Consider the following 26,533-nt stretch of genomic DNA (forward strand, 5'->3'; position numbering starts at 1 on the left):
GCATCCTCCAGATGGACGGATTTTTAGATCCCGGCTCCCGACCAATTGTTAGTGGAATTCTAAATATTGTTTCCCAATCAGAATTAATTACTCTGTCAATACATTCCATGGGATTGTAAGACCCTATATATTTTATAAGAATGGACAGAGCCCCGGTCTTAAAAGTCAGGTAACAGCGTTTAATTCAAGAGAGTACTGGTATATACACATTTTTCCACAGGTTATAAACTGAAAATGACGTCAGCGTTTTCTAAATGTTCTATCTCTTCATGACACCGGTAGAGAGGCCCTATAGTTCTCGAGCCTTCCCTCCTCGCCTGTAGCCAAGGTCAGTCCGTGTAGATAGCATTCTAGACAGTCTAGAGATAGTTCATCCATTTGTACCAAGGCACTGTTCTAAACTCCTGACTATATTATATACAATTGGGAATGGGAGCAAGAGAGAAAATTCATATGTACAGTACATAATAGCATTATAGTCAGTCCTGATTGAAATGTGTACATAATTAGTCATCATTGATAAAAATTCCCTTAACACACACACACACACACAGACACACAGAGAGAACATCAGGTGAAGTTGTGGAGATGAGGGAATATGTGATCAGAACCCCTCCAGTCTGGTTAACCACAGTCAGGTCCAGTATGGACTATCAATACAAGTCACCATTCAGAATGTGACCCAGTTCAATGGGTCTGAACAGAACTGGGGGACGTCAGACATCAAGTTGTCTGAACACAACTGGAATATAATTAGTTTGTGATTCATTGTTAATGGATTTTCAATGAGGAACACAGAGGAACAACCCTGACAACACACATAACAAAATAACACTAAAAACAAAGGGGGAGGAAACCACTAAAGTCATGACCATAATATCATGTTGTAATGACAGGGAGAAACCATCTAACATCTAGAACACTACTTTAGACCTGGTTATAAGAAGCCTAGTGCACTACGCAGGGAATAGGGAGCTATTTGGAACAGAGACACTAACTCCTGGATGAAAATCTCTCTCTCCCTCATCTGTCTGATATATCTGCCCATTTCCCCTCCCCTCCTCCCTTTTCATTCTATTCTATCAGCCACACCACTAGCTCACCTCCACACAATACATTTACAAGTTAAAGACACACCTTGGAATAAATAACAAAGGAAAACTATTACTAGATGAAGTTGAGTGTTTTTTATTATTTCCCATCACCATAAATCATATTTAATCACTGAACAGTAGCAGACCTAACTTCATCTGTTCCTGACTCTGGATAGTGGATTAAAAAGACCATCAATCTCCAATGATATTAAAGTACTATTCTGAACATTACTGATATACTGAGTGGCAAGTCAAGATATCTGCTGGTTTTATTGTTTGGTCAACGGCACCACCTGCTGGACAGGTTTAATGTTGCTGGACTGAGCAGTATGGGAGGATGAAAGATGACACATTTAGGGCCGGTTTCCTGGACATATACATTGAACATACTGTTTAGTCCAGGACTAGGATTCATCTGTGTCTGGGAAACCAGACCATATAGTTTAGTAGAAAGTAAGTGATACCAGCTTATAGTGGGCTGACTAGTCCTGAATTGTCCTTTAGTTCCTGGACCATTTTCCATGCAGCTCCAGGTGACAGAGAACACATCAATTAGGACCGAGCCAACAAGCTGATCAATGATACTGAGGAGAATTACATAGAGACAGAGAACCAACTGAGAAAACATATCAATGGTTCTGAATGACAACCAATATACATCAACACCAGACATCATGATTCATGGAAATGTACAAGATTAAAACATTGTATTGAATTTTAATTAATAACAAATCAGTTTACAGTTTAACCAGCTCAGCTATAGACTACACCAGCATGACTAGTATCTATGTGGACCCTACTACAGTTTAACCAGCTCAGCTATAGACTACACCAGCATGACTAGTATCTATGTGGACCCTACTACAGTTTAACCAGCTCAGCTATAGACTACACCAGCATGACTAGTATCTATGTGGACCCTACTACAGTTTAACCAGCTCAGCTATAGACTACACCAGCATGACTAGTATCTATGTTGACCCTACTACAGTTTAACTAGCTCAGCAGTACCATTGAGACAAAACCCAGGATAGAGGGGCTGAGTGAATGTGGTCTGGACTCTGTGGAGGAGGGTCATTGTGTCAGAGACACTGTAGAAGGACAGAGTACCTGCCTTGTGATCCAGGTACACTCCTACTCTGGAGGACTGAGGGCCTGATACTTTAGTCTCAACATTATTGTGTCTGAAACAATAACCACCTCTAGAGCACTGTAAACTCCAGGACTTGTTATTGAGTCCAAATCCACTATCTGTCCCTGTTCTGCTGATGTCTTTATATGAGACTGCTGTAATAACACCACCAGTCCTCTCCACCTCCCAGTAACAGCGTCCAGACAGACCCTCTCTACACAGAACCTGGTACCAGTTGGTGAATCTGTCTGGATGGACAGGATGTGGTTGGACTTGGCCTGTATAGGTCACCTTTCTGTTCCCTTCAGACAGAGAGAGGTATGTGTATGCTGTGTTTGGGTCCAGTGTGAGCTGACAGGAATCTGGGAGAAGAGCAGAGACCAATGAGGGGAGTCAGAACAATAAGTTAAGTCAGATACTGTATCTACCCTGTCTTTGATTAGAGCACAGCAGAGATCAAATCAGAGAAATATGAGGAGTCAGATAGATACCCAGTCTTTGATTAGATCTACTATTGCTATATATTTCTAGAGGGATTGTTAGGAGTGTCAGTAAAAAGAGACTGTTAGTTACTTCACAATAAAGAGACTCACATTGTAACAACTGTTCTCTGGTCTTGGGCTCTGGAGGCAGTACAACATCCACTATATTCACTACAGACACACAAACACATTGACAGAGAGAGGGAATGTTATCATCAGACCATATTCCACATGTATATGACTAGTAGGGAACTTTCAATGGTCTAAAGTTGATGTTCTTATTGTTTTCAACACACCTGTAGTGGAGATCTTGGTCCATTCTCCTTTAAGGAAGTCTTCTAGTTTCTCTCTCAGTTCAGACACAGTCTTACTCACATCTCCAAAGTACTGAAGAGGAGGGACAACGATGCTGGGTAAGTCTGAAGATACACTGATACTGGAGAGAGACTGATACCTCTGGAGAGAGAGAGAGAGGGACTGATAACTCTGGAGAGAGAGAGAGAGAGAGAGAGAGACTGATAACTCTGGAGAGAGAGAGAGAGAGAGAGAGAGACTGATAACTCTGGAGAGAGAGAGAGAGAGAGAGATACTGATACCTCTGGAGAGAGAGACTGATAACTCTGGAGAGAGAGAGAGACTGATAACTCTGGAGAGAGACTGATAACTCTGGGGAGAGAGAGAGAGACTGATAACTCTGGAGAGAGAGAGAGAGAGAGAGACTGATACCTCTGGAGAGAGAGACTGATAACTCTGGAGAGAGAGAGAGACTGATAACTCTGGAGAGAGACTGATAACTCTGGGGAGAGAGAGAGAGAGACTGATAACTCTGGAGAGAGAGAGAGAGAGAGACTGATACCTCTGGAGAGAGAGAGAGAGACTGATAACTCTGGAGAGAGAGAGAGACAGAGAGACTGATACCCCTGGAGAGAGAGAGAGAGAGGACGGACAGAGAGAGGGATGGACAGAGAGGGAGAGAGAGAGGGACGGACAGAGAGAGCGAGAGAGAGGGACGGACAGAGAGAGAGAGAGAGAGGGACGGACAGAGAGAGTGAGAGAGGGACGGACAGAGAGAGTGAGAGAGAGGACGGACAACGATGCTGGGCAAGTCTGAAGATACACTGATACTGGAGAGAGACTGATAACTCTGGAGAGAGAGAGAGAGAGACTGACAACTCTGGAGAGAGAGAGAGAGAGACTGATAACTCTGGAGAGAGAGAGAGAGAGAGAGAGACTGATAACTCTGGAGAGAGAGAGAGAGAGAAAGAGAGAGAGAGAAAGGGGCGGACAGAGAGAGCGAGAGAGAGGGACGGACAGAGAGAGAGAGACAGAGACAGTGAGAAAAAGGGGCGGACAGAGAGAGCGAGAGAGAGGGACGGACAGAGAGAGAGAGACAGAGACAGAGAGAGAAAGGGGCGGACAGAGAGAGAAAGGGGCGGACAGAGAGAGAAAGGGGCGGACAGAGAGAGAGGGATGGACAGAGAGAGAGAGAGGGACGGACAGAGAGAGAGAGAGAGGGACGGACAGAGAGAGAGGGATGGACAGAGAGAGAGAGAGGGACGGACAGAGAGAGAGAGGGACGGACAGAGAGAGAGAGAGAGACAGAGAGAGGGACGGACAGAGAGAGAGAGAGACAGAGAGAGAGAGGGACGGACAGAGAGAGAGAGAGGGGCAGACAGAGAGAGGTACGGACAGAGAGAGAGAGAGAGAGGGACAGACAGAGAGAGAGAGAGAGAGGGACAGACAGAGAGAGAGAGAGAGGGACAGACAGAGAGAGAGAGAGAGAGGGACAGACAGAGAGAGAGAGAGGGACAGACAGAGAGAGAGAGGGACAGACAGAGAGAGAGAGAGGGACAGACAGAGAGAGAGAGAGAGAGAGGGGCAGACAGAGAGAGAGGGACAGACAGAGAGAGAGAGAGAGATGGACAGAGAGACAGACAGGACAACATAATGATTGAGATGAAGAGTTTCACATGAAGTTAATTTCATATCACATGTAACAAGACAGTTTAGTTACCTGGAGGAAATGGATGTGATCCTCTGTGTGTGAGAGCTGCTCCAGCTCAGTGCTTCTCTTCCTCAGCTCAGCTATCTCCTGCTTCAGTTGCTCCAGGAGTCCTTCAGCTTGACTCACTTGAGCCTTCTCTTGGGCTCTGATCATCTCCTTCACCTCAGAGCTCCTTCTCTCAATGGAGCGGATCAGCTCAGTAAAGATCTGATCACTGTCCTCCACTGCTGACTGTGCAGAGCGCTGGAGAGAGAGAGAGAGAGACAGAGAGAGAGACAGAGAAAGAGAGAGACAGAGAGAGAGAGTGAGACAGAGAGAGAGAGTGAGAGAGAGAGAGAGAGAGAGACAGAGAGAGAGAGTGAGACAGAGAGAGAGAGTGAGACAGAGAGAGAGAGTGAGAGAGAGAGACAGAGAGAGAGTGAGACCGAGAGAGACAGAGAGAGAGAGTGAGACAGAGAGAGATACAGAGAGAGAGAGAGAGAGACAGAGAGAGAGAGATACAGAGAGAGAGCCAGAGAGAGATACAGAGAGAGAGACAGAGAGAGAGACAGAGAGAGCGAGACAGTAGGTTCAGTAGCCTCTCTGCACCTCATTGAGTCAGGACTCTGCCACCCTGCTCTCCAGGTCCACCAGGCCTTGTCCTCCCTCCTGGACAGACAGGTACAGAACACCTCTTGGTCCTGCTCTACTCTCCTCCCTCCTGGACAGACAGGTACAGAACACCTCTTTGTCCTGCTCTACTCTCCTCCCTCCTGGACAGACAGGTACAGAACACCTCTTGGTCCTGCTCTACTCTCCTCCCTCCTGGACAGACAGGTACAGAACACCTCTTGGTCCTGCTCTACTCTCCTTCCTCCTGGACAGACAGGTACAGAACACCTCTTGGTCCTGCTCTACTCTCCTCCCTCCTGGACAGACAGGTACAGAACACCTCTTGGTCCTGCTCTACTCTCCTCCCTCCTGGACAGACAGGTACAGAACACCTCTTTGTCCTGCTCTACTCTCCTCCCTCCTGGACAGACAGGTACAGAACACCTCTTGGTCCTGCTCTACTCTCCTCCCTCCTGAACAGACAGGTACAGAACACCTCTTGGTCCTGCTCTACTCTCCTCCCTCCTGGACAGACAGGTACAGAACACCTCTCGGTCCTGCTCTACTCTCCTCCCTAAAACTACATTAAATACAACGTTAACTAGATATTATCTGTGTCATTTATAGCCTGGCACAGATAGTAAAACTACATTAAATACAACGTTAACTAGATATTATCTGTGTCATTTATAGCCTGGCACAGATAGTAAAACTACATTAAATACAACGTTAACTAGATATTATCTGTGTCATTTATAGCCTGGCACAGATAGTAAAACTACATTAAATACAACGTTAACTAGATATTATCTGTGTCATTTATAGCCTGGCACAGATAGTAAAACTACTGTAGCGACCCGCACAGACAGCTGTGTGTTATGTGTTCGGCTAGTAGGTGGTTGTGTTGTACTTACCAGTTCCCAGTGTTCGCGGGGTCCGACATGCCAATCAACCTGCTATCTGCCAATCACAGGAATGCCTGGGATGTTCTGATGCCGGGCATCCTGGTGGTTGGCGGAGTGGCGTGGAGGGGGCGGGGCATTGGAAGTTAAGGTTCAGCCTTTGTTCTCAAATTCAAATTCAAATTCAAGCTGCTTTATTGGCATGAAAAACATTGTGTCAATATTGCCAAAGCAACAATGTATACAATATACATTGTAACAAAATTGTAAATGATATCAAATAATAATATAAAATGGTAGTAAATAATAATACAAAAATAAATACAATAAAATGGTAACAGTCTACAGTAAACATTAATAATTATAGTAATAACAATAATAGTAATAATAAGTAAGTTACTGTTTACTATGCAGATGTTATTATTCAGTGTCCCTCAGGCTATGGCAGGAAAATACATATTTGGCTGCAAGAGGAGCCATTGCTCCTTCGCCCATGAGTATTCTTAGTTTTTCCTCTGGGTTCAATTTGTAAAAATGTGGAATATATGTAGTCATTTCTGTGAATAATGAATCTCTTTGTGAGGAATATTTATCACAGTAAAGGAGAAAGTGCATCTCTGTCTCTACCTCCCCTGTCATGCAGTGACCACATACACGCTCCTCTTTGGGTAGCCATGTCTTTTTATGTCTGCCGGTTTCTATTGCCAATCGGTGGTCACTCAGCCTGTACTTGGTAAGGATCTGTCTCTGCTTCGTATCTCTGACAGAGTAGAGATAATCAGCCAATTCATATTCTCTGTTTAGGGTCAGATAGCAATTTAGTCGGCTTTGGGATTTTGTTTCGTTTTTCCAGTATTGTAAGTATGATTCCTTTGATTGGTTCATGATTTTGTTTATTGGAATTCTTTCTTTTGAAGCAGTGCTGGTGTCAGCTTGATTGGTGAGGTCCAACACCAGCTGACTGAGAGGGCTCGTTTCTGGGCTCAGCTCTTGGGCTTGAAGTGCTTTAAATTGCAGACTCGAATTTGGACTTGAATTTAGATGTAGCCAAAATTTTAATGATCTTTTCTGTATTTTCATTATTACTGGAAAACGGCCCAATTCTGCCCTACATGCATTAGTTGGTGTATTTCTCTGGACTTGTAGAATTTTCCGACAGAATTCTGCATGTAAGGTTTCAATTGGATGTTTGTCCCACATTTTAAAATCCAGTTTATTGAGTGGCCCCCAAACCTCACTTCCATAAAGTGCTATTGGTAGGATTACACTGTCAAATATTTTAGTCCAAATTCTAATTGGGATGTTGATTTTGAATAATTTCATTTTTATTGCATACATTGCTCTGCGGGCTTTTTCTTTGAGTGCCTTCACTGCCATATTAAAGTTTCCCGATGCAGATATGGTCAGACCAAGGTAGGTGTAATGTTTTGTGTGTTCAATTAAGGTGTTGTTCAGGGTGAATTTACATTTTTGTTTCTGACATCTGGGTTTTTTTTGGAAAATCATGATTTTAGTTTTTTGGAAATTTACTGCCAGGGCCCAATTATGGCAATATTGCTCCAGAATATTAATGTTTTGTTGAAGACCTTCTTTGGTTGGTGATAGAAGTACCAAGTCATCAGCATATAGCAGGTATTTCACCTCTGTGTCAAATAGTGTGAGTCCTGGGGCTGGAGATTGGTCCAACATGTCTGCTAATTCATTGATATAAATGTTGAAAAGATTTGGACTCAAATTGCAGCCTTGTCTCACACCTCGACATTGTGAAAAAAATTCTGTTCTTTGGTTTTTGATTTTTATTGCACACTTGTTTTCTGTGTACATACATTTTATTAAGTCATACACCTTACCACCAAGCCCACTTTGTAGAATTTTGTAGAATAGCCCTTCGTGCCAAATCGAATCAAATGCTTTTTTAAAGTCAATAAAGCAAGCAAAGATTTTGCCCTCTTTTTTTTGGTGGACGTGTTTATTAATTAGTGTGTGTAAGGTGTATATATGGTCAGTAGTGCGATGGTTAGGGAGAAAGCCAATTTGACATTTACTTATTACATTTTTTTCTTGAAGAAAGGTTTGAATTCTTGAATTCAAAATGCTACAGAAAATCTTTCCCAAGTTACTGTTGACGCAAATTCCCCTGTAATTATTGGGGTCTGATTTGTCTCCACTTTTGTGGATAGGGGAGATGAGCCCCTGGTTCCAGACATCAGGGAAGCAGCCAGAAATTAAAACCATGTTGAACAATTTAAGCACAGCATTTTGCAACTCAGGTGTGCTGTTTTTCAGCATTTCATTTCTGATGTTGTCTACACCACAAGCCTTTTTTGATTTAATAGATTTTAGCTTTTCATTTAGTTCTTGTTGGGTTATTGGGTAATCTAATGGATTTTGGTTGTTTTTAATGACTGATTCCAGGATGTTCAATTTTTCTTTAATTTCTAATTGGTTCTGGTTTAAGTCTTTTTGTGGGATGTTTTTGTATAGATTATCAAAGTAAGTTTTCCAAATTCCTACATCTTGTATGGCTAATTCTTGTGGCTTTGTTGTGCTTAAATTGTTCCACATGTCCCAGAACTGATTTTGGTCAATTGCGTTTTCAATTTCATCAAGTGTCTTGTTGGTATAATTCAATTTCTTGCATTTCAGTGTTTGTTTATACTGTTTCAGAGTTTCAAAGTATTCATATCGTAGCTCTGGGTTGTTTTGCTGCTTATGTTTTTTGTTTGACATTTGTCTTAGGTGTTTTCTAATTGTTTTACATTCATTATCAAACCATTTGTCAGTAACATTTTGATTTTTGCTTCTGATGTTGCATTGCTTTGGTTTTCTCAAATTTGCTTTCGATGCTGCTTTTTGGAATATGCAGTTGATGTTTTGGGTAGCTGAATTGACACCATCTTTATTGTTTTGGTACTGTGAGTTATTGAAAAACTGTATAGAGTTCATCATTTCATTTGAGTTCAATGTTTCAATGAATGCCTCTGCACTGTTTGGAGCCCATCTGAACGATTGGTTTATGTTGTAAAGTTTATTGGGCTGTTTTTTTGAATGAATATTGCCGGTTAATTTCTTCAGAAACACGTTGATCTGACTGTGATCTGACAATGGTGTCTGTGGTCTGACAGTGAATGCACTAATGGAGGAGGGGTCAATGTCAGTGATGGCATAATCGACTACACTTGTCCCAAGAGCTGAGCAGTAAGTAAACTGACCTAAAGAGTCCCCTCTGATTCTACCATTAAGCATGTACAGGCCTAAGGCTCGACAGAGATGTACTAACTCTTTTCCATTTTTGTTCAGTATTTGGTCAGGACTGTTTCTATTATTTATAATAGGGCTACTGTACAAGGAGGGGTGTCCAAATATGTGGTGGTTACCTCCCGCATCAGTGTAGTCAGGCTCAGAACCTGTTCTTGCATTGAAATCTCCACAAAGAAGCACTTTACCCTGCGCCTGAAATGTAATGATTTCTGTCTGGAGATTGTCAAAAAACTGATCATCATAATATGATGAATCTGAAGGAGGAGCATAAGCTGCACATATGTATACATCATTGTCACAATAGATTGTACCTTTGTTAAGTTTTAGCCAAATGTGAGTGGTACCTTTTTTCATTTCATTCAGTGCTAAGTCCTGCTTATGCCAAATGATGATTCCACCTGAGTCTCGGCCCCGTTTAACATTTTTATGTTTGATTGATGGTAGTAAACTTTCTCTATAGCCTGAGGGACACTGAGTATCTATGTCTCCACGACACCATGTTTCCAGTAGGATTATGATGTCCTGTCCCTTGATGTTTTTAATCAATTCTGGATTAGTTGTTTTATAACCAAAATGTGAAGAGTATAGGCCCTGGATATTCCAAGAGCTGATAGTTAATGATCTCATTTATAATAAGTGATATTCACTGGTTTGAGTAAAGTACATCGAAAAAAACAAAAAAAATAAAATATGTATATATATATATATATATACACACATATATACACATATACATACATATATACATACACATACATATATATATATACATATATATATACATACACATACACATACATACACATATATACATACACATACATATACACACATACATACATACATACATACACACACACACACACACACATACATACATACATACATACATACACACACACACACACACACACATACATACATACATATATATATACATATATATACACATACACATACATATATATATATATATACACACATACATGCACATACACATACATACATACATACACACACACGCGCACCATTACATATAATAATTATTATAATACCGGTGTCAATACATTTAGGAATATTTGTAAACAAATGAATAAGAATGGAATAAGATTGCATTGTACTTATGTTATGTGCAATCTGCAACCCTGTGTGTTTGTGTGTGTGTGTGTGCGCGTGCGTGCCCGTGTGTGAATTAAAGGGACTGTCTAGCTCAGTAGTCTGCATATTAGTTGCAGTAGTTGGCGCACCTCTCCTATCTCTGATTGTTCTAGGGGTCTTCTGCCAGAGGTTACCTCAGCATATGTAGGCTGACGATCTAATTGATACATGGTGTGGACTGCATCATGTGGTCTACTTCCCTGAAGGGCAGTGTTCTGACCGACCCTGGAGTAGTGGTCAGAGCTGTGTTGTGATGGGCTGGGTCTAGTAGAGCTGTGTTGTGATGGGACAGGTCTAGTAGAGCTGTGTTGTGATGGGCCGGGTCTAGTAGAGCTGCGTTGTGATGGGCCGGGTCTAGTAGAGCTGTGTTGTGATGGGCCGGGTCTAGTAGAGCTGTGTTGTGATGGGCCGGGTCTAGTAGAGCTTTGTTGTGATGGGCCAGGTCTAGTAGAGCTTTGTTGTGATGGGCCAGGTCTAGTAGAGCTGTGTTGTGATGGGCCGGGTCTAGTAGAGCTGTGCTGTGTTGGGCCTGGTCTAGTAGAGCTGTGCTGTAATAAGCCATGTCTGGCTCTTTTCTCCTCGGGATGGTGGAGGTACTGTTGTTTCAGAAGGTGGGGCGTGGGACCTTTGTTGCTGGGGTGATGGGTGTGTGGGTCCCTGCCAAGTGTTGCATCTTTTAGGTCCTTGGCAAAGGTTCTGATACTGTCCTGATCAAGATGTATATTATCATATAAGTGTTGACATGTTAGAGTGGGGTGGTGAGCCGTTCTGACGTTGAGCAGTGAGGCACAGTCCACAGTGATCTGTTGATTTATTTTGTCGATCAACTTTTCTGGGAAGTCTTTTCTTGGTAGGAGGGTGGACACAACTATATTGGTTGTTGGGAACATAGCCTGTGCCCGTTCTGCCACTCTTCTCACTGCCCCAGATACATTTTCACCTTTGGCATGAAGGTCGTTTGTGCCAGTGTGGATGATGATGTTGTCAGGGGTGTCAATCCTGGTCTGACTGAGTAGCTGCATTGCACTCTCAGTTGTAGGACACCAGAACTTATACACCTGGTGTCTAGGGAATAATCTTTCCTGGACTAAGAACTTCCCATTTGAATCAATTAGAATTGCAGTTGTGGGTGATTGTCTGGGTGGAGCAGACTGGGAGGCTGGTATTCTGACCTGGGCTGGAGCAGACTGGGAGGCTGGTAGGTTAACCTGGGCTGGAGCAGACTGGGAGGCTGGTATTCTGACCTGGGCTGGAGCAGACTGGGAGGCTGGTAGGTTGACCTGGGCTGGAGCAGACTGGGAGGCTGGTAGGTTAACCTGGGCTGGAGCAGACTGGGAGGCTGGTATTCTGACCTGGGCTGGAGCAGACTGGGAGGCTGGTAGGTTGACCTGGGCTGGAGCAGACTGAGAGGCTGGTAGGTTGACCTGGGCTGGAGCAGACTGGTAGGCTGGTGCAGTGTCATCCGGCTGTGTAGTGGAGGCCATGCTGGTCTCAGGTTCTGCTTGTGTTGTACCAAGCTGGTGGACATGTTTTCTAGATGCAGAGGACACAATGACTCTCTGCCGGTTGAGGGTGTCAATGTACCTCTCTTTTTGTTCGAGCTCCTTTCTAGTTGTGCTCAGATGGTCTCTGAGGTCATCATTTGTCTGACTCAGCTTGTCCATTCTGCTTTCTAATTTAGCTATGGATGCTCTGCTCTCCTCCCTGAACTGTTTCATCTCTTCTTTGAGTTTCTGGACAGTGTCCTCCTCTTGAAGCTTCTTCTCTCTGAGTTCTATGACCTCTGCTTCGACTAGAGAGAGGGTGTTGTGGAAACGTTGCATAGCAGGTGTTCTTATTGAAATTGTCATGTCCTTGACTCTGTCTGCTGCAGGTGAGGTAGGTAAAGGGACGTTGAGGGCTTCCTGCTGGGTCACAGAGACCATTGGGGTCTGCTTTTCTCCATCTCCCTCGAAGACTTTTTCCTCATTTTCTGAGATGATGTCAGCGTCTTCTTTTAGGGTAGCAAACCTATTCTCAAAAGCCTGGAGGCTTGAATCATTGCCTTGTATCAATACAGTTCCATTATTATATAAGTTTACTGTTTGATATGTGTTGCTCTGGTCAGCTTCTTCAAAAATGCTGATCTGACATCCTTGGCTGATGCCCCTCTTTTTTGAGAAAGGGAAATGGTTGCAAATAACCTTTTTCCATATGTTCCCTCGATTGGTATTAAAAATTAAATTTGCTCTTGTTTTGTAACTGGTAAGATCTGCAAACAGGCATTCATGGTTCTGTCCCATCAACAAACCTTTGAAACTTTTCTTAGCTTTCTCTGTTTGGATGTCTGGTGGGTAAACAATTTCCATAGCAACGCTGGTGATGTTGGCTACAATGTTGCAATAGAAGTGCTGTTTCTTGTATAATGCTCTCTTGTTTCTTCAGAGGACTGTTTCACTTTGTTGTCCTTTTTTCTTTTCCTTTCTCTTCTGTCCTTATTTTGTCCTTATTTTGTCTTCCTTTCTTCTGTTAACTAGATATTTTTTTTGTTATTCTTTGTAAGCTAGCTAGCTTCTTCCAGGAGAGTCCCTAGCAACTGCTTAGCAACATGTAAACAATTCAGCTAACAATTCAGCTAGCTAAGATAACTGTATAATTTTATGAAAAATAGTTACTTTTTCAAAATCCTGTCTTTTTGGTTTGTTGCTTGTATTGTCTTCTATTGAGTCTTGCAGTTTTCTTTTGATTTTTTCGATGTACTTCACTCTAAAAAACCATTTAAATCTCAATATATACAGGAGCTCATTTTTCAGCAGCTGCTCAACAGTTCTCTCTCTTACGTCTGGGCTTCACAAGAGAAGGTCCCGATTGGCTTGTGGGGTATCTTTCATTTATTTGGCGTGAGCTAAGGCCAAACAGTAGCCTGTGTAAAGTTGCTAATAAACCGTCAATTCGTAACTCAATCCTCTGTCTGGACAATTGTTCCTTTATGATCTAGTCAGGTCATTAAACTACATTAAATACAACGTTAACTAGATATCATCGCCACATAACTTATGTCGAATTTAAAAGATACCGTTACCGTTAGTAACGTCTGTTACACTGTAACTTACAGGCAGCCTCACATAAAAACCTATTGGTTAACAAAGCTTTGATTATGACCAAAGTCTATAGTAGTGAAAACTCTCTCTCTCTATTCTAACTTACCACACATTCACATCACTGCCTCGACATGAATGTGTCCTGTCAGAGCCGTTTCCTGTCCGTTAACTGTTAACAGTCTCGAGCCACAGCTTAACCAATGAGCTACAAGGAGGACTGACAGTCACGAGCGGTGCAGCAGCCTCTGCAGCAGCAGCCTCCCCCGGGTCCTAGTGCCCGCCCGGTAAGACGGTTAAGATGCGATGGAACGGTTGACGGAGGGAAAATAAATCACAGAGAAAATATATTGACTGATATATTGAATAGTTTAGGGAAGCTTTAGCTTTGGCTTTAATACATTCTGAAAATACTTGAAAACCAAAAGAGAAAAGAATAGTAGCCCTTCTCAGGAACAACAAAACCCTCACAGACCAACTTCTTCTTCTATGATATAATGGAGGTCCTCAAACCAACGTTAAAGGGGCATGGCGCCACCTACTGTTCTGGAGTGTGTTCAATCAAATCACGGTTTACACCACTCTAAATCCTCCTACCGAACTCAGTACTTCTGAGAAAATAAAAGAGTACTACTAACTTCTAATAGACCCTCCCCCATCCCCCAAATCACTTCCAAGTGTAATGTTTACTGTTAATTTCTAATTGTTTATTTCACTTTTGTTTATTGTCTATTAAACTTGCTTTGGCAATGTAAACATATATTTCCATGCCAATAAAGCCCTATGAATTTAATTCAATTGAGAGTGAGACAGTTCCATTTTAATGTATAGGGGACATGAGTCAGTCATGGTTACTCATGGTTATGTGATGAGGCAGCCCAGTTGGTTACATGAACCAGTCTATTCTCTGAAAGGGGTCCAGACAGCCTGTTCCCAACAGTGGGGTCAGTGGGATTGGATAGGGGCCTCCCTCTCTCTCTCTCTCTCTCTCTCTCTCTGATTGGAGGAGAGAAGTGAAATGGTGTGTCTCCTCTGGTCAACAATACTCACCTTGAAAGACTCCACAGCCTGTTGGAGCTCCTTCAGCTCCTTCTCTCTCTCCTGGAATCTGTGCTGGACCTTCTGCTGACTCATCCCCAGCTGCCTCTGTGGAGAATCACTCTTCAATGAGCTATCAAGCTTTATTAGTCCAGTAGATCAATAGTATAGTAATATGACATAGGACCCATAGAGAGGAAGGTCTACAATCCTGAGGAAGTCCCTTTACAATATTATATTATGTTGCTATGTGAATGATTATAGTTTTTATGGTAGGCCTACATGTATCAAGGGGTTGAGACTGAACTTTGGACTCATAAAAGGCCATTCAGAATGATAATAGTGTTTGACTTTAGAAAATGGTGATACATTTGGAGAATCTGGGTTAACAATTCTATATAATCAAGGTTTGTGTTCATTTTTGTGGATCCATTTCATATTGATATAATATAATGATCTCATATTCAAACAGTCTTAGTTCCTACTGTATCTTTAATTCTTTGTTTATCAGACAGCCACCAACAAGTTGTTCTGGTCTTACCTGTTTCTCAGTCCTCTCTGCCTCAGCTGACACTGTATCATGGCCTTTATGTTCATCCATTGTACACAGCAGACAGATACACTGCTGATCGGTACGACAGTAAACCTCCAGCAGTTTGTCATGATGAGAGCACATCTTCTCCTGTAGTTGTGCCGTGGCTTTGACCAGCTTGTGCTTCTTGAAACCAGGAAATTCATAGTGAGGTTGGAGGTGAGTCTCACAGTAAGAGGCCAGACACACCAGACAGGACATGAGGGCTTTCTGCTTTCTGGTCCCAGTGCAGAAATCACACGCCACATCTCCAGGTCCAGCATAGCACAGAGCAGGAGGGGGAGCAGCCTGGAGTCCTGTCTTCCTCAGTTTCTCCACCAGCTCAGCCAACATGTTATTTTTCCTCAGATTAGGCCTTGGAGTGAAGGTCTCTCTGCACTGAGGACAGCTATAGACCCCTTTCAGAACATCCTGATCCCAGCAGCCCTGAATACAGCTCCTACAGTAACTGTGTCCACAGGGAATAGCCACCGGCTCCTTCAGTAGATCCAGACAGACAGAACAACAGAACTGGTCCTGGTCCAGCAGAACTCCCTGCTGAGCCATTTGGACGGTTGTTCACTCTCACACAGACAGACTCTGATCAGTTTCGTTTCCTCAGAAGAGAGTTTGTGGGAAGGGAAGGGACTTCCTGATTCTGCCAGAGGGGTGGGGTTAGAAGGAGGGAGGGGTTAGAGGAATGGAGGAAGAGAGAGAGGAACTGCATGCAACAGCAAGAGGGAGACAAATAGTTTTGTTCCAAGGTTAGAGCCCTTAACATGGAACAAATGACATAATGAATCTTAAAAATGTGAGTTAATTGGATACAAAAACAAGTCCTGGAGTTTAAAGTGCTATAGTGGTGATTATTGTTTCAGACACAATAATGTTGTGACTAAAGTATCAGGCCCTCAGTCCTCCAGAGTAGGAGTGTACCTGGATCACAAGGCAGGTACTCTGTCCTTCTACAGTGTCTCTGACACAATGACCCTCCTCCACAGAGTCCGGACCACATTCACTCAGCCCCTCTATCCTGGGTTTTATGTCTCTGGTACTGCTGAGCTGGTTAAACTGTAGTAGGGTCCACATAGATACTAGTCATGCTGGTGTAGTCTATAGCTGAGCTGGTTAAACTGTAGTAGGGTCCACATAGATACTAGTCATGCTGGTGTAGTCTATAGCTGAGCTGGTTAAACTGTAGTAGGGTCCACATAGATACTAGTCATGCTGGTGTAGTCTATAGCTGAGCTGGTTAAACTGTAGTAGGGTCCACATAGATACTAGTCATGCTGGTGTAGTCTATAGCTGAGCTGGTTAAACTGTAGTAGGGTCCACATAGATACTAGTCATGCTGGTGTAGTCTTTAGCTGAGCTGGTTAAACTGTAGTAGGGTCCACATAGATACTAGTCATGCTGGTGTAGTCTATAGCTGAGCTGGTTAAACTGTAGTAGGGTCCACATAGATACTAGTCATGCTGGTGTAGTCTATAGCTGAGCTGGTTAAACTGTAGTAGGGTCCACATAGATACTAGTCATGCTGGTGTAGTCTATAGCTGAGCTGGTTAAACTGTAGTAGGGTCCACATAGATACTAGTCATGCTGGTGTAGTCTATAGCTGAGCTGGTTAAACTGTAGTAGGGTCCACATAGATACTAGTCATGCTGGTGTAGTCTATAGCTGAGCTGGTTAAACTGTAGTAGGGTCCACATAGATACTAGTCATGCTGGTGTAGTCTATAGCTGAGCTGGTTAAACTGTAGTAGGGTCCACATAGATACTAGTCATGCTGGTGTAGTCTATAGCTGAGCTGGTTAAACTGTAGTAGGGTCCACATAGATACTAGTCATGCTGGTGTAGTCTATAGCTGAGCTGGTTAAACTGTAGTAGGGTCCACATAGATACTAGTCATGCTGGTGTAGTCTATAGCTGAGCTGGTTAAACTGTAGTAGGGTCCACATAGATACTAGTCATGCTGGTGTAGTCTATAGCTGAGCTGGTTAAACTGTAGTAGGGTCCACATAGATACTAGTCATGCTGGTGTAGTCTATAGCTGAGCTGGTTAAACTGTAAACTGATTTGTTATTAATTAAAATTCAATACAATGTTTTAATCTTGTACATTTCCATGAATCATGATGTCTGGTGTTGATGTATATTGGTTGTCATTCAGAACCATTGATATGTTTTCTCAGTTGGTTCTCTGTTTCTATGTAATTCTCCTCAGTATCATTGATCAGCTTGTTGGCTCGGTCCTAATTGATGTGTTCTCTGTCACCTGGAGCTGCATGGAAAATGGTCCAGGAACTAAAGGACAATTCAGGACTAGTCAGCCCACTACAAGCTGGTATCACTTACTTTCTACTAAACTATATGGTCTGGTTTCCCAGACACAGATGAATCCTAGTCCTGGACTAAACAGTATGTTCAATGTAGATGTCCAGGAAACCGGCCCTAAATGTGTCATCTTTCATCCTCCCATACTGCTCAGTCCAGCAACATTAAACCTGTCCAGCAGGTGGTGCTGTTGACCAAACAATAAAACCAGCAGATATCTTGACTTGCCACTCAGTATATCAGTAATGTTCAGAATAGTACTTTAATATCATTGGAGATTGATGGTCTTTTTAATCCACTATCCAGAGTCAGGAACAGATGAAGTTAGGTCTGCTACTGTTCAGTGATTAAATATGATTTATGGTGATGGGAAATAATAAAAAACACTCAACTTCATCTAGTAATAGTTTTCCTTTGTTATTTATTCCAAGGTGTGTCTTTAACTTGTAAATGTATTGTGTGGAGGTGAGCTAGTGGTGTGGCTGATAGAATAGAATGAAAAGGGAGGAGGGGAGGGGAAATGGGCAGATATATCAGACAGATGAGGGAGAGAGAGATTTTCATCCAGGAGTTAGTGTCTCTGTTCCAAATAGCTCCCTATTCCCTGCGTAGTGCACTAGGCTTCTTATAACCAGGTCTAAAGTAGTGTTCTAGATGTTAGATGGTTTCTCCCTGTCATTACAACATGACAATATGGTCATGACTTTAGTGGTTTCCTCCCCCTTTGTTTTTAGTGTTATTTTGTTATGTGTGTTGTCAGGGTTGTTCCTCTGTGTTCCTCATTGAAAATCCATTAACAATGAATCACAAACTAATTATATTCCAGTTGTGTTCAGACAACTTGATGTCTGACGTCCCCCAGTTCTGTTCAGACCCATTGAACTGGGTCACATTCTGAATGGTGACTTGTATTGATAGTCCATACTGGACCTGACTGTGGTTAACCAGACTGGAGGGGTTCTGATCACATATTCCCTCATCTCCACAACTTTACCTGATGTTCTCTCTCTGTGTGTGTGTGTGTATGTGTGTGTAGAAAGCAGACAACCTCAATCTGGTTTCATTCCTGTAGTTATCAGAACACATGGGGTGTGTAACAATTATCTCTCCTTTCTAAGTGTGAACTTGTCCACTTCCCGTCATGGATTTAAAGGAAATGACTGGTTAATGTAAACTCCCTCTACCCCATGTCACCAATCCAACACCAATCCAATTCTTTTACATTTGTAAAATGTATCCTTCAGGAGGAAGGAGAGATTATTGGGACTCCCCCCTGGGAGTGATGATAGAGGGATGTGAAAGAGGAGAGAGGTAATGGTTGTACTCCCCCATGGAGTGATGATAGAGGGATGTGAAAGAGGAGAGAGGTAATGGTTGTACTGGACTTATTTATTCCCTCATTACTGACTTATTCTGTTTCAATAACATAATTACAAAACACAAGCTAATTACATTCAATGAATTATTATTGTATTAAAGTAAATCTGTATTAAAATTCACCATAAAATGTCCAGTTCATTCCATAGCTTAACATGAGTAATGCTCCCTCCCTCCTATAAGAGTCATTGATGTGTTGGATGAGATGGGACCTGGGGATATTTGTTGGATCCGTCACAGCAGGGGGCAGTAACACCCTATGGACCTGAAAGGGACTGCAGAGTGCTCCAGTCTCCAGCAGGGGACAGTAAAACCCTATGGACCTGAAAGGGACTGCAGTGTGCTCCAGTCTCCAGCAGGGGGCAGTAAAACTCTATGTTCGTGAAAGGGACTGCAGTGTGCTCCAGTCTCCAGCAGGGGGCAATAAAACCATATGGCCCTGAAAGGGGCTGCAGTGTGCTCCAGTCTCCAGCAGGGGGCAGTAAAACCATATGGACCTGAAAGGGACTGCAGTGTGCTCCAGTCTCCAGCAGGGGGCAGAAAAACCCTATGGACCTGAAAGGGGAAGTGAGGAGTTAAGTGTGATGCTATTGAACATTGCATCACTTAACCAGAATTCTGCAGTGATACACCATCCCATCTGGTTTGGGTTTAGTGGGACTATCCTATCATTTGTTCTCACCTGATTGTCTATGAGGTGTATCAGGTGTGTCCCAACTTTTGACTGGTCCTGTAGTTTCTGTAGTGCAGAAAGTATGATGCTGTCCTAGTTCTGCTCTGTGTCCTGCTCCAAGGAAAGACTCATCTCTGGACACTCTCACATACCCTGTTACCTACTGCACTACTCCACTCCTGCTCTGGTCTGTCTCTCCCAGTCTGGTACAGGTGTCCTCTCCTGCTCTGGACTGTCTCTCCCAGTCTGGTACAGGTGCCCTCGCCACTCTCTCTCTCCCCGTAGCTTTGCTCTCTTACATCACACATTTATGACTTGTTGACTGATCTGCTGTTGGACTATTTGATTAGTGATTGTTGCTATGTTTGTATTATTATTTAGGATTGTTTTTATAGTCTGTTATAGTCTATAGTTCTGTTATAGTCACAGCTGTGATTTAACCAGTTTTAGAAACGTCAGAGTGTTTTCTATCCACACATACTAATCATATGCATATACTATATTCCTGGCATGAGTAGCAGGACGCTGAAATGTTGTGCGATTTTTAACAGAATGTTCGAAAAAGTAGGGGGTAGACTTAACAGGTTATTAATGATGGTTCAGCATTGTGTTGGCTACATGTCTTAGATTGCTTAGTGCTGTGTTTCTCTCAGATCAAAGATGAGGCAATAAAGGATCATGTTGTTGTTGTTCATGTTGCTGTTGTTCATGTTGCTGTTCATGTTGCTGTTGTTCATGTTGCTGTTCATGTTGCTGTTGTTCATGTTGCTGCAGTTCATGTTGCTGCTGTTCATGTTGTTGTTGCTGTTCATGTTGCTGTTGTTCATGTTGCTGCAGTTCATGTTGCTGTTGTTCATGTTGCTGCTGTTCATGTTGCTGTTGTTCATGTTGCTGCAGTTCATGTTGCTGTTGTTCATGTTGCTGTTGTTCATGTTGCTGTTGTTCATGTTGCTGTTGTTCATGTTGCTGCTGTTCATGTTGCTGTTGTTCATGTTGCTGCAGTTCATGTTGCTGTTCATGTTGCTGTTGTTCATGTTGCTGTTCATGTTGCTGTTGTTCATGTTGCTGCAGTTCATGTTGCTGCTGTTCATGTTGTTGTTGCTGTTCATGTTGCTGCAGTTCATGTTGCTGTTCATGTTGCTGCAGTTCATGTTGCTGTTGTTCATGTTGCTGCAGTTCATGTTGCTGCTGTTCATGTTGCTGTTGTTCATGTTGCTGCAGTTCATGTTGCTGTTGTTCATGTTGCTGCAGTTCATGTTGCTGTTGTTCATGTTGCTGCTGTTCATGTTGCTGCTGTTCATGTTGCTGTTGTTCATGTTGCTGCAGTTCATGTTGCTGTTGTTCATGTTGCTGCTGTTCATGTTGCTGCTGTTCATGTTGCTGTTGTTCATGTTGCTGTTCATGTTGTTGTTGTTCATGTTGCTGTTCATGTTGTTGTTGTTCATGTTGCTGTTGTTCATGTTGCTGCTGTTCATGTTGTTGCTGCTGTTCATGTTGCTGTTCATGTTGCTGCAGTTCATGTTGCTGTTGTTCATGTTGCTGCTGTTCATGTTGTTGCTGTTCATGTTGCTGCAGTTCATGTTGCTGTTGTTCATGTTGCTGCAGTTCATGTTGCTGTTGTTCATGTTGCTGCAGTTCATGTTGCTGCTGTTCATGTTGCTGCTGTTCATGTTGCTGCTGTTCATGTTGCTGTTGTTCATGTTGCTGCAGTTCATGTTGCTGTTGTTCATGTTGCTGCAGTTCATGTTGCTGTTGTTCATGTTGCTGCTGTTCATGTTGCTGCTGTTCATGTTGCTGTTGTTCATGTTGCTGTTCATGTTGTTGTTGTTCATGTTGCTGTTGTTCATGTTGCTGCTGTTCATGTTGCTGTTCATGTTGCTGCTGTTCATGTTGCTGTTGTTCATGTTGCTGTTGTTCATGTTGCTGTTGTTCATGTTGCTGTTATTCATGTTGCTGTTGTTCATGTTGCTGTTGTTCATGTTGCTGTTCATGTTGCTGTTCATGTTGCTGTTGTTCATGTTGCTGTTCATGTTGTTGTTCATGTTGCTGTTGTTCATGTTGCTGTTGTTCATGTTGCTGTTGTTCATGTTGTTGTTGTTCATGTTGTTGTTCATGTTGCTGTTGTTCATGTTGCTGCTGTTTATGTTGCTGCTGTTCATGTTGCTGCTGTTCATGTTGCTGTTGTTCATGTTGTTGTTCATGTTGTTGTTGTTCATGTTGCTGCTGTTCATGTTGCTGCTGTTCATGTTGCTGTTGTTAATGTTGCTGTTCATGTTGCTGCTGTTCATGTTGCTGCTGTTCATGTGGTTGTTCATGTTGTTGTTCATGTTGTTGTTGTTGTTCATGTTGCTGTTGTTCATGTGGTTGTTCTTCATGTTGCTGTTGTTCATGTTTTGTTCAGTTGCTGTTCATGTTGCTGCTGTTCATGTTGCTGTTCATGTTGCTGTTGTTCATGTTGCTGTTGTTCATGTTGCTGTTGATGTTGCTGCAGTTCATGTTGCTGTTGTTCATGTTGCTGTTGTTCATGTTGCTGTTGTTCATGTTGCTGTTGTTCATGTTGCTGTTGTTCATGTTGCTGTTGTTCATGTTGCTGCTGTTCATGTTGTTGCTGTTCATGTTGTTGGTGTTCATGTTGCTGTTCATGTTGCTGTTGTTCATGTTGCTGTTGTTCATGTTGCTGTTGTTCATGTTGCTGTTGTTCATGTTGCTGTTGTTCATGTTGCTGCTGTTCATGTTGCTGCTGTTCATGTTGCTGCTGTTCATGTTGCTGTTGTTCATGTTGCTGTTGTTCATGTTGCTGTTTATGTTGCTGCAGTTCATGTTGCTGCTGTTCATTTTGCTGCTGTTCATGTTGCTGCTGTTCCTGTTGCTGTTGTTCCTGTTGCTGTTGTTCATGTTGCTATTCTTCATGTTGCTGTTCTTCATGTTGTTGTTCAGTTGCTGCTCATGTTGCTGCTGTTCATGTTGCTGTTGTTCATGTTGCTGTTCATGTTGCTGCTGTTCATTTTGCTGCTGTTCATGTTGTTGTTGTTCATGTTGCTGTTCATGTTGCTGTTGTTCATGTTGCTGCTGTTCATGTTGCTGTTCATGTTGTTGTTCATGTTGCTGTTGTTCATGTTGCTGCTGTTCATGTTGCTGTTGTTCATGTTGCTGCAGTTCATGTTGCTGTTGTTCATGTTGCTGCTGTTCATGTTGCTGTTGTTCATGTTGCTGCAGTTCATGTTGCTGTTGTTCATGTTGCTGTTGTTCATGTTGCTGTTCATGTTGCTGTTGTTCATGTTGCTGCAGTTCATGTTGCTGCTGTTCATGTTGTTGTTGCTGTTCATGTTGCTGCAGTTCATGTTGCTGTTCATGTTGCTGCAGTTCATGTTGCTGTTGTTCATGTTGCTGCAGTTCATGTTGCTGCTGTTCATGTTGCTGTTGTTCATGTTGCTGCAGTTCATGTTGCTGTTGTTCATGTTGCTGCAGTTCATGTTGCTGTTGTTCATGTTGCTGCTGTTCATGTTGCTGCTGTTCATGTTGCTGTTGTTCATGTTGCTGCAGTTCATGTTGCTGTTGTTCATGTTGCTGCTGTTCATGTTGCTGCTGTTCATGTTGCTGTTGTTCATGTTGCTGTTCATGTTGTTGTTGTTCATGTTGCTGTTGTTCATGTTGCTGCTGTTCATGTTGTTGCTGCTGTTCATGTTGCTGTTCATGTTGCTGCAGTTCATGTTGCTGTTGTTCATGTTGCTGCTGTTCATGTTGTTGCTGTTCATGTTGCTGCAGTTCATGTTGCTGTTCATGTTGCTGCAGTTCATGTTGCTGTTGTTCATGTTGCTGCAGTTCATGTTGCTGCTGTTCATGTTGCTGTTGTTCATGTTGCTGCAGTTCATGTTGCTGTTGTTCATGTTGCTGCAGTTCATGTTGCTGTTGTTCATGTTGCTGCTGTTCATGTTGCTGTTGTTCATGTTGCTGCAGTTCATGTTGCTGTTGTTCATGTTGCTGCAGTTCATGTTGCTGTTGTTCATGTTGCTGCTGTTCATGTTGCTGCTGTTCATGTTGCTGTTGTTCATGTTGCTGTTCATGTTGTTGTTGTTCATGTTGCTGTTGTTCATGTTGCTGCTGTTCATGTTGCTGTTCATGTTGCTGCTGTTCATGTTGCTGTTGTTCATGTTGCTGTTGTTCATGTTGCTGTTGTTCATGTTGCTGTTGTTCATGTTGCTGTTGTTCATGTTGCTGTTCATGTTGCTGTTCATGTTGCTGTTCATGTTGCTGTTGTTCATGTTGCTGTTCATGTTGTTGTTCATGTTGCTGTTGTTCATGTTGCTGTTGTTCATGTTGCTGTTGTTCATGTTGTTGTTGTTCATGTTGTTGTTCATGTTGCTGTTGTTCATGTTGCTGCTGTTTATGTTGCTGCTGTTCATGTTGCTGCTGTTCATGTTGCTGTTGTTCATGTTGTTGTTCATGTTGTTGTTCATGTTGCTGCTGTTCATGTTGCTGCTGTTCATGTTGCTGTTGTTCATGTTGCTGTTGTTCATGTTGCTGTTGTTCATGTTGCTGTTGTTCATGTTGCTGTTGTTAATGTTGCTGTTCATGTTGCTGCTGTTCATGTTGCTGCTGTTCATGTGGTTGTTCATGTTGTTGTTCATGTTGTTGTTGTTGTTCATGTTGCTGTTGTTCATGTGGTTGTTCTTCATGTTGCTGTTGTTCATGTTTTGTTCAGTTGCTGTTCATGTTGCTGCTGTTCATGTTGCTGTTCATGTTGCTGTTGTTCATGTTGCTGTTGTTCATGTTGTTGTTCATGTTGCTGCAGTTCATGTTGCTGTTGTTCATGTTGCTGTTGTTCATGTTGCTGTTGTTCATGTTGCTGTTGTTCATGTTGCTGTTGTTCATGTTGCTGCTGTTCATGTTGTTGCTGTTCATGTTGTTGCTGTTCATGTTGCTGCTGTTCATGTTGCTGCTGTTCATGTTGCTGCTGTTCATGTTGCTGTTGTTCATGTTGCTGTTGTTCATGTTGCTGTTTATGTTGCTGCAGTTCATGTTGCTGCTGTTCATTTTGCTGCTGTTCATGTTGCTGCTGTTCCTGTTGCTGTTGTTCCTGTTGCTGTTGTTCATGTTGCTATTCTTCATGTTGCTGTTCTTCATGTTGTTGTTCAGTTGCTGCTCATGTTGCTGCTGTTCATGTTGCTGTTGTTCATGTTGCTGTTCATGTTGCTGCTGTTCATTTTGCTGCTGTTCATGTTGCTGCTGTTCCTGTTGCTGTTCATGTTGCTGTTGTTCATGTTGTTGTTGTTGATGTTGCTGCTGTTCATGTTGCTGCTGTTCATGTTGCTGTTGTTCATGTTGCTGCTGTTCATGTTGCTGTTCATGTTGCTGTTGTTCATGTTGCTGTTGTTCATGTTGCTGTTGTTCATGTTGCTGTTGTTCATGTTGTTGTTGTTCATGTTGTTGTTGTTCATGTTGTTGTTCATGTTGCTGCTGTTCATGTTGCTGCTGTTCATGTTGCTGTTGTTCATGTTGCTGCTGTTCATGTTGCTGTTCATGTTGCTGTTGTTCATGTTGCTGCTGTTCATGTTGTTGCTGTTCATGTTGCTGCTGTTCATGTTGCTGCTGTTCATGTTGCTGCTGTTCATGTTGCTGTTGTTCATGTTGTTGCTGTTCATGTTTCTGTTGTTCATGTTGCTGCTGTTCATGTTGCTGCTGTTCATGTTGCTGCTGTTCATGTTGCTGCTGTTCATGTTGCTGTTGTTCATGTTGCTGTTGTTCATGTTGCTGCTGTTCATGTTGTTGCTGTTCATGTTTCTGTTGTTCATGTTGCTGTTGTTCATGTTGCTGCTGTTCATGTTGCTGTTGTTCATGTTGCTGTTGTTCATGTTGCTGCTGTTCATGTTGCTGTTCATGTTGCTGTTGTTCATGTTGCTGTTGTTCATGTTGCTGTTCATGTTGCTGTTCATGTTGCTGCTGTTCATGTTGCTGTTCATGTTGCTGCTGTTCATGTTGCTGCTGTTCATGTTGCTGCTGTTCATGTTGCTGCTGTTCATGTTGCTGCTGTTCATGTTGCTGCTGTTCATGTTGCTGTTGTTCATGTTGTTGTTGTTCATTTTGCTGCTGTTCATGTTGCTGCTGTTCATGTTGTTGTTGTTCATGTTGCTGCTGTTCATGTTGTTGTTGTTCATGTTGCTGCTGTTCATGTTGCTGCTGTTCATGTTGTTGTTGTTCATGTTGCTTCTGTTCATGTTGCTGCTGTTCATGTTGCTGTTGTTCATGTTGCTGTTGTTCATGTTGCTGTTGTTCATTTTGCTGTTGTTCATGTTGCTGCTGTTCATGTTGCTGTTGTTCATGTTGCTGTTGCTGCTGTTCATGTTGTTGCTGTTCATGTTGCTGTTGTTCATGTTGTTGCTGTTCATGTTGCTGCTGTTCATGTTGTTGTTCATGTTGCTGTTCATGTTGCTGCTGTTCATGTTGCTGTTGTTCATGTTGCTGTTGTTCATGTTGCTGTTGTTCATGTTGTTGTTCATGTTGCTGTTCATGTTGTTGCTGTTCATGTTGCTGCTGTTCATGTTGCTGTTGTTCATGTTGCTGTTGTTCATGTTGCTGTTCATGTTGCTGTTGTTCATGTTGCTGTTGTTCATGTTGCTGTTGTTCATGTTGTTGCTGTTCATGTTGCTGATGTTCATGCTGTTGTTGTTCATGTTGTTGCTGTTCATGTTGTTGTTCATGTTGCTGCTGTTCATGTTGTTGTTCATGTTGCTGTTCATGTTGCTGTTGTTCATGTTGCTGTTGTTCATGTTGCTGCTGTTCATGTTGTTGTTCATGTTGCTGCTGTTCATGTTGTTGTTGTTCATGTTGCTGTTCATGTTG

General features: G+C 42.5%; 1 protein-coding gene across 1 annotated transcript in view; it reads right to left on the minus strand.

Annotated features, from left to right (window-relative positions):
* Positions 1 to 1,172: 1,172 nt before the first annotated feature.
* Positions 1,173 to 26,533, minus strand: part of LOC110517699 (tripartite motif-containing protein 16) — a 129,138-nt gene continuing 103,777 nt past the window's right edge. Inside the window, exons 2-7 of the mRNA XM_036972215.1 lie at positions 15,282 to 15,969; positions 14,753 to 14,848; positions 4,723 to 4,956; positions 3,005 to 3,164; positions 2,820 to 2,879; positions 1,173 to 2,588 (exon numbers count right to left, since the gene is read on the minus strand). Coding sequence (XP_036828110.1) covers positions 2,080 to 2,588; positions 2,820 to 2,879; positions 3,005 to 3,164; positions 4,723 to 4,956; positions 14,753 to 14,848; positions 15,282 to 15,878 — 1,656 coding nt within the window. The 5' untranslated portion in view covers positions 15,879 to 15,969 and the 3' untranslated portion in view covers positions 1,173 to 2,079. The remainder of the gene's footprint in view (positions 2,589 to 2,819; positions 2,880 to 3,004; positions 3,165 to 4,722; positions 4,957 to 14,752; positions 14,849 to 15,281; positions 15,970 to 26,533) is intronic.

The sequence above is a fragment of the Oncorhynchus mykiss genome, unplaced genomic scaffold, assembly GCF_013265735.2.
Source record: "Oncorhynchus mykiss isolate Arlee unplaced genomic scaffold, USDA_OmykA_1.1 un_scaffold_121, whole genome shotgun sequence".
Taxonomy (NCBI): domain Eukaryota; kingdom Metazoa; phylum Chordata; class Actinopteri; order Salmoniformes; family Salmonidae; genus Oncorhynchus; species Oncorhynchus mykiss.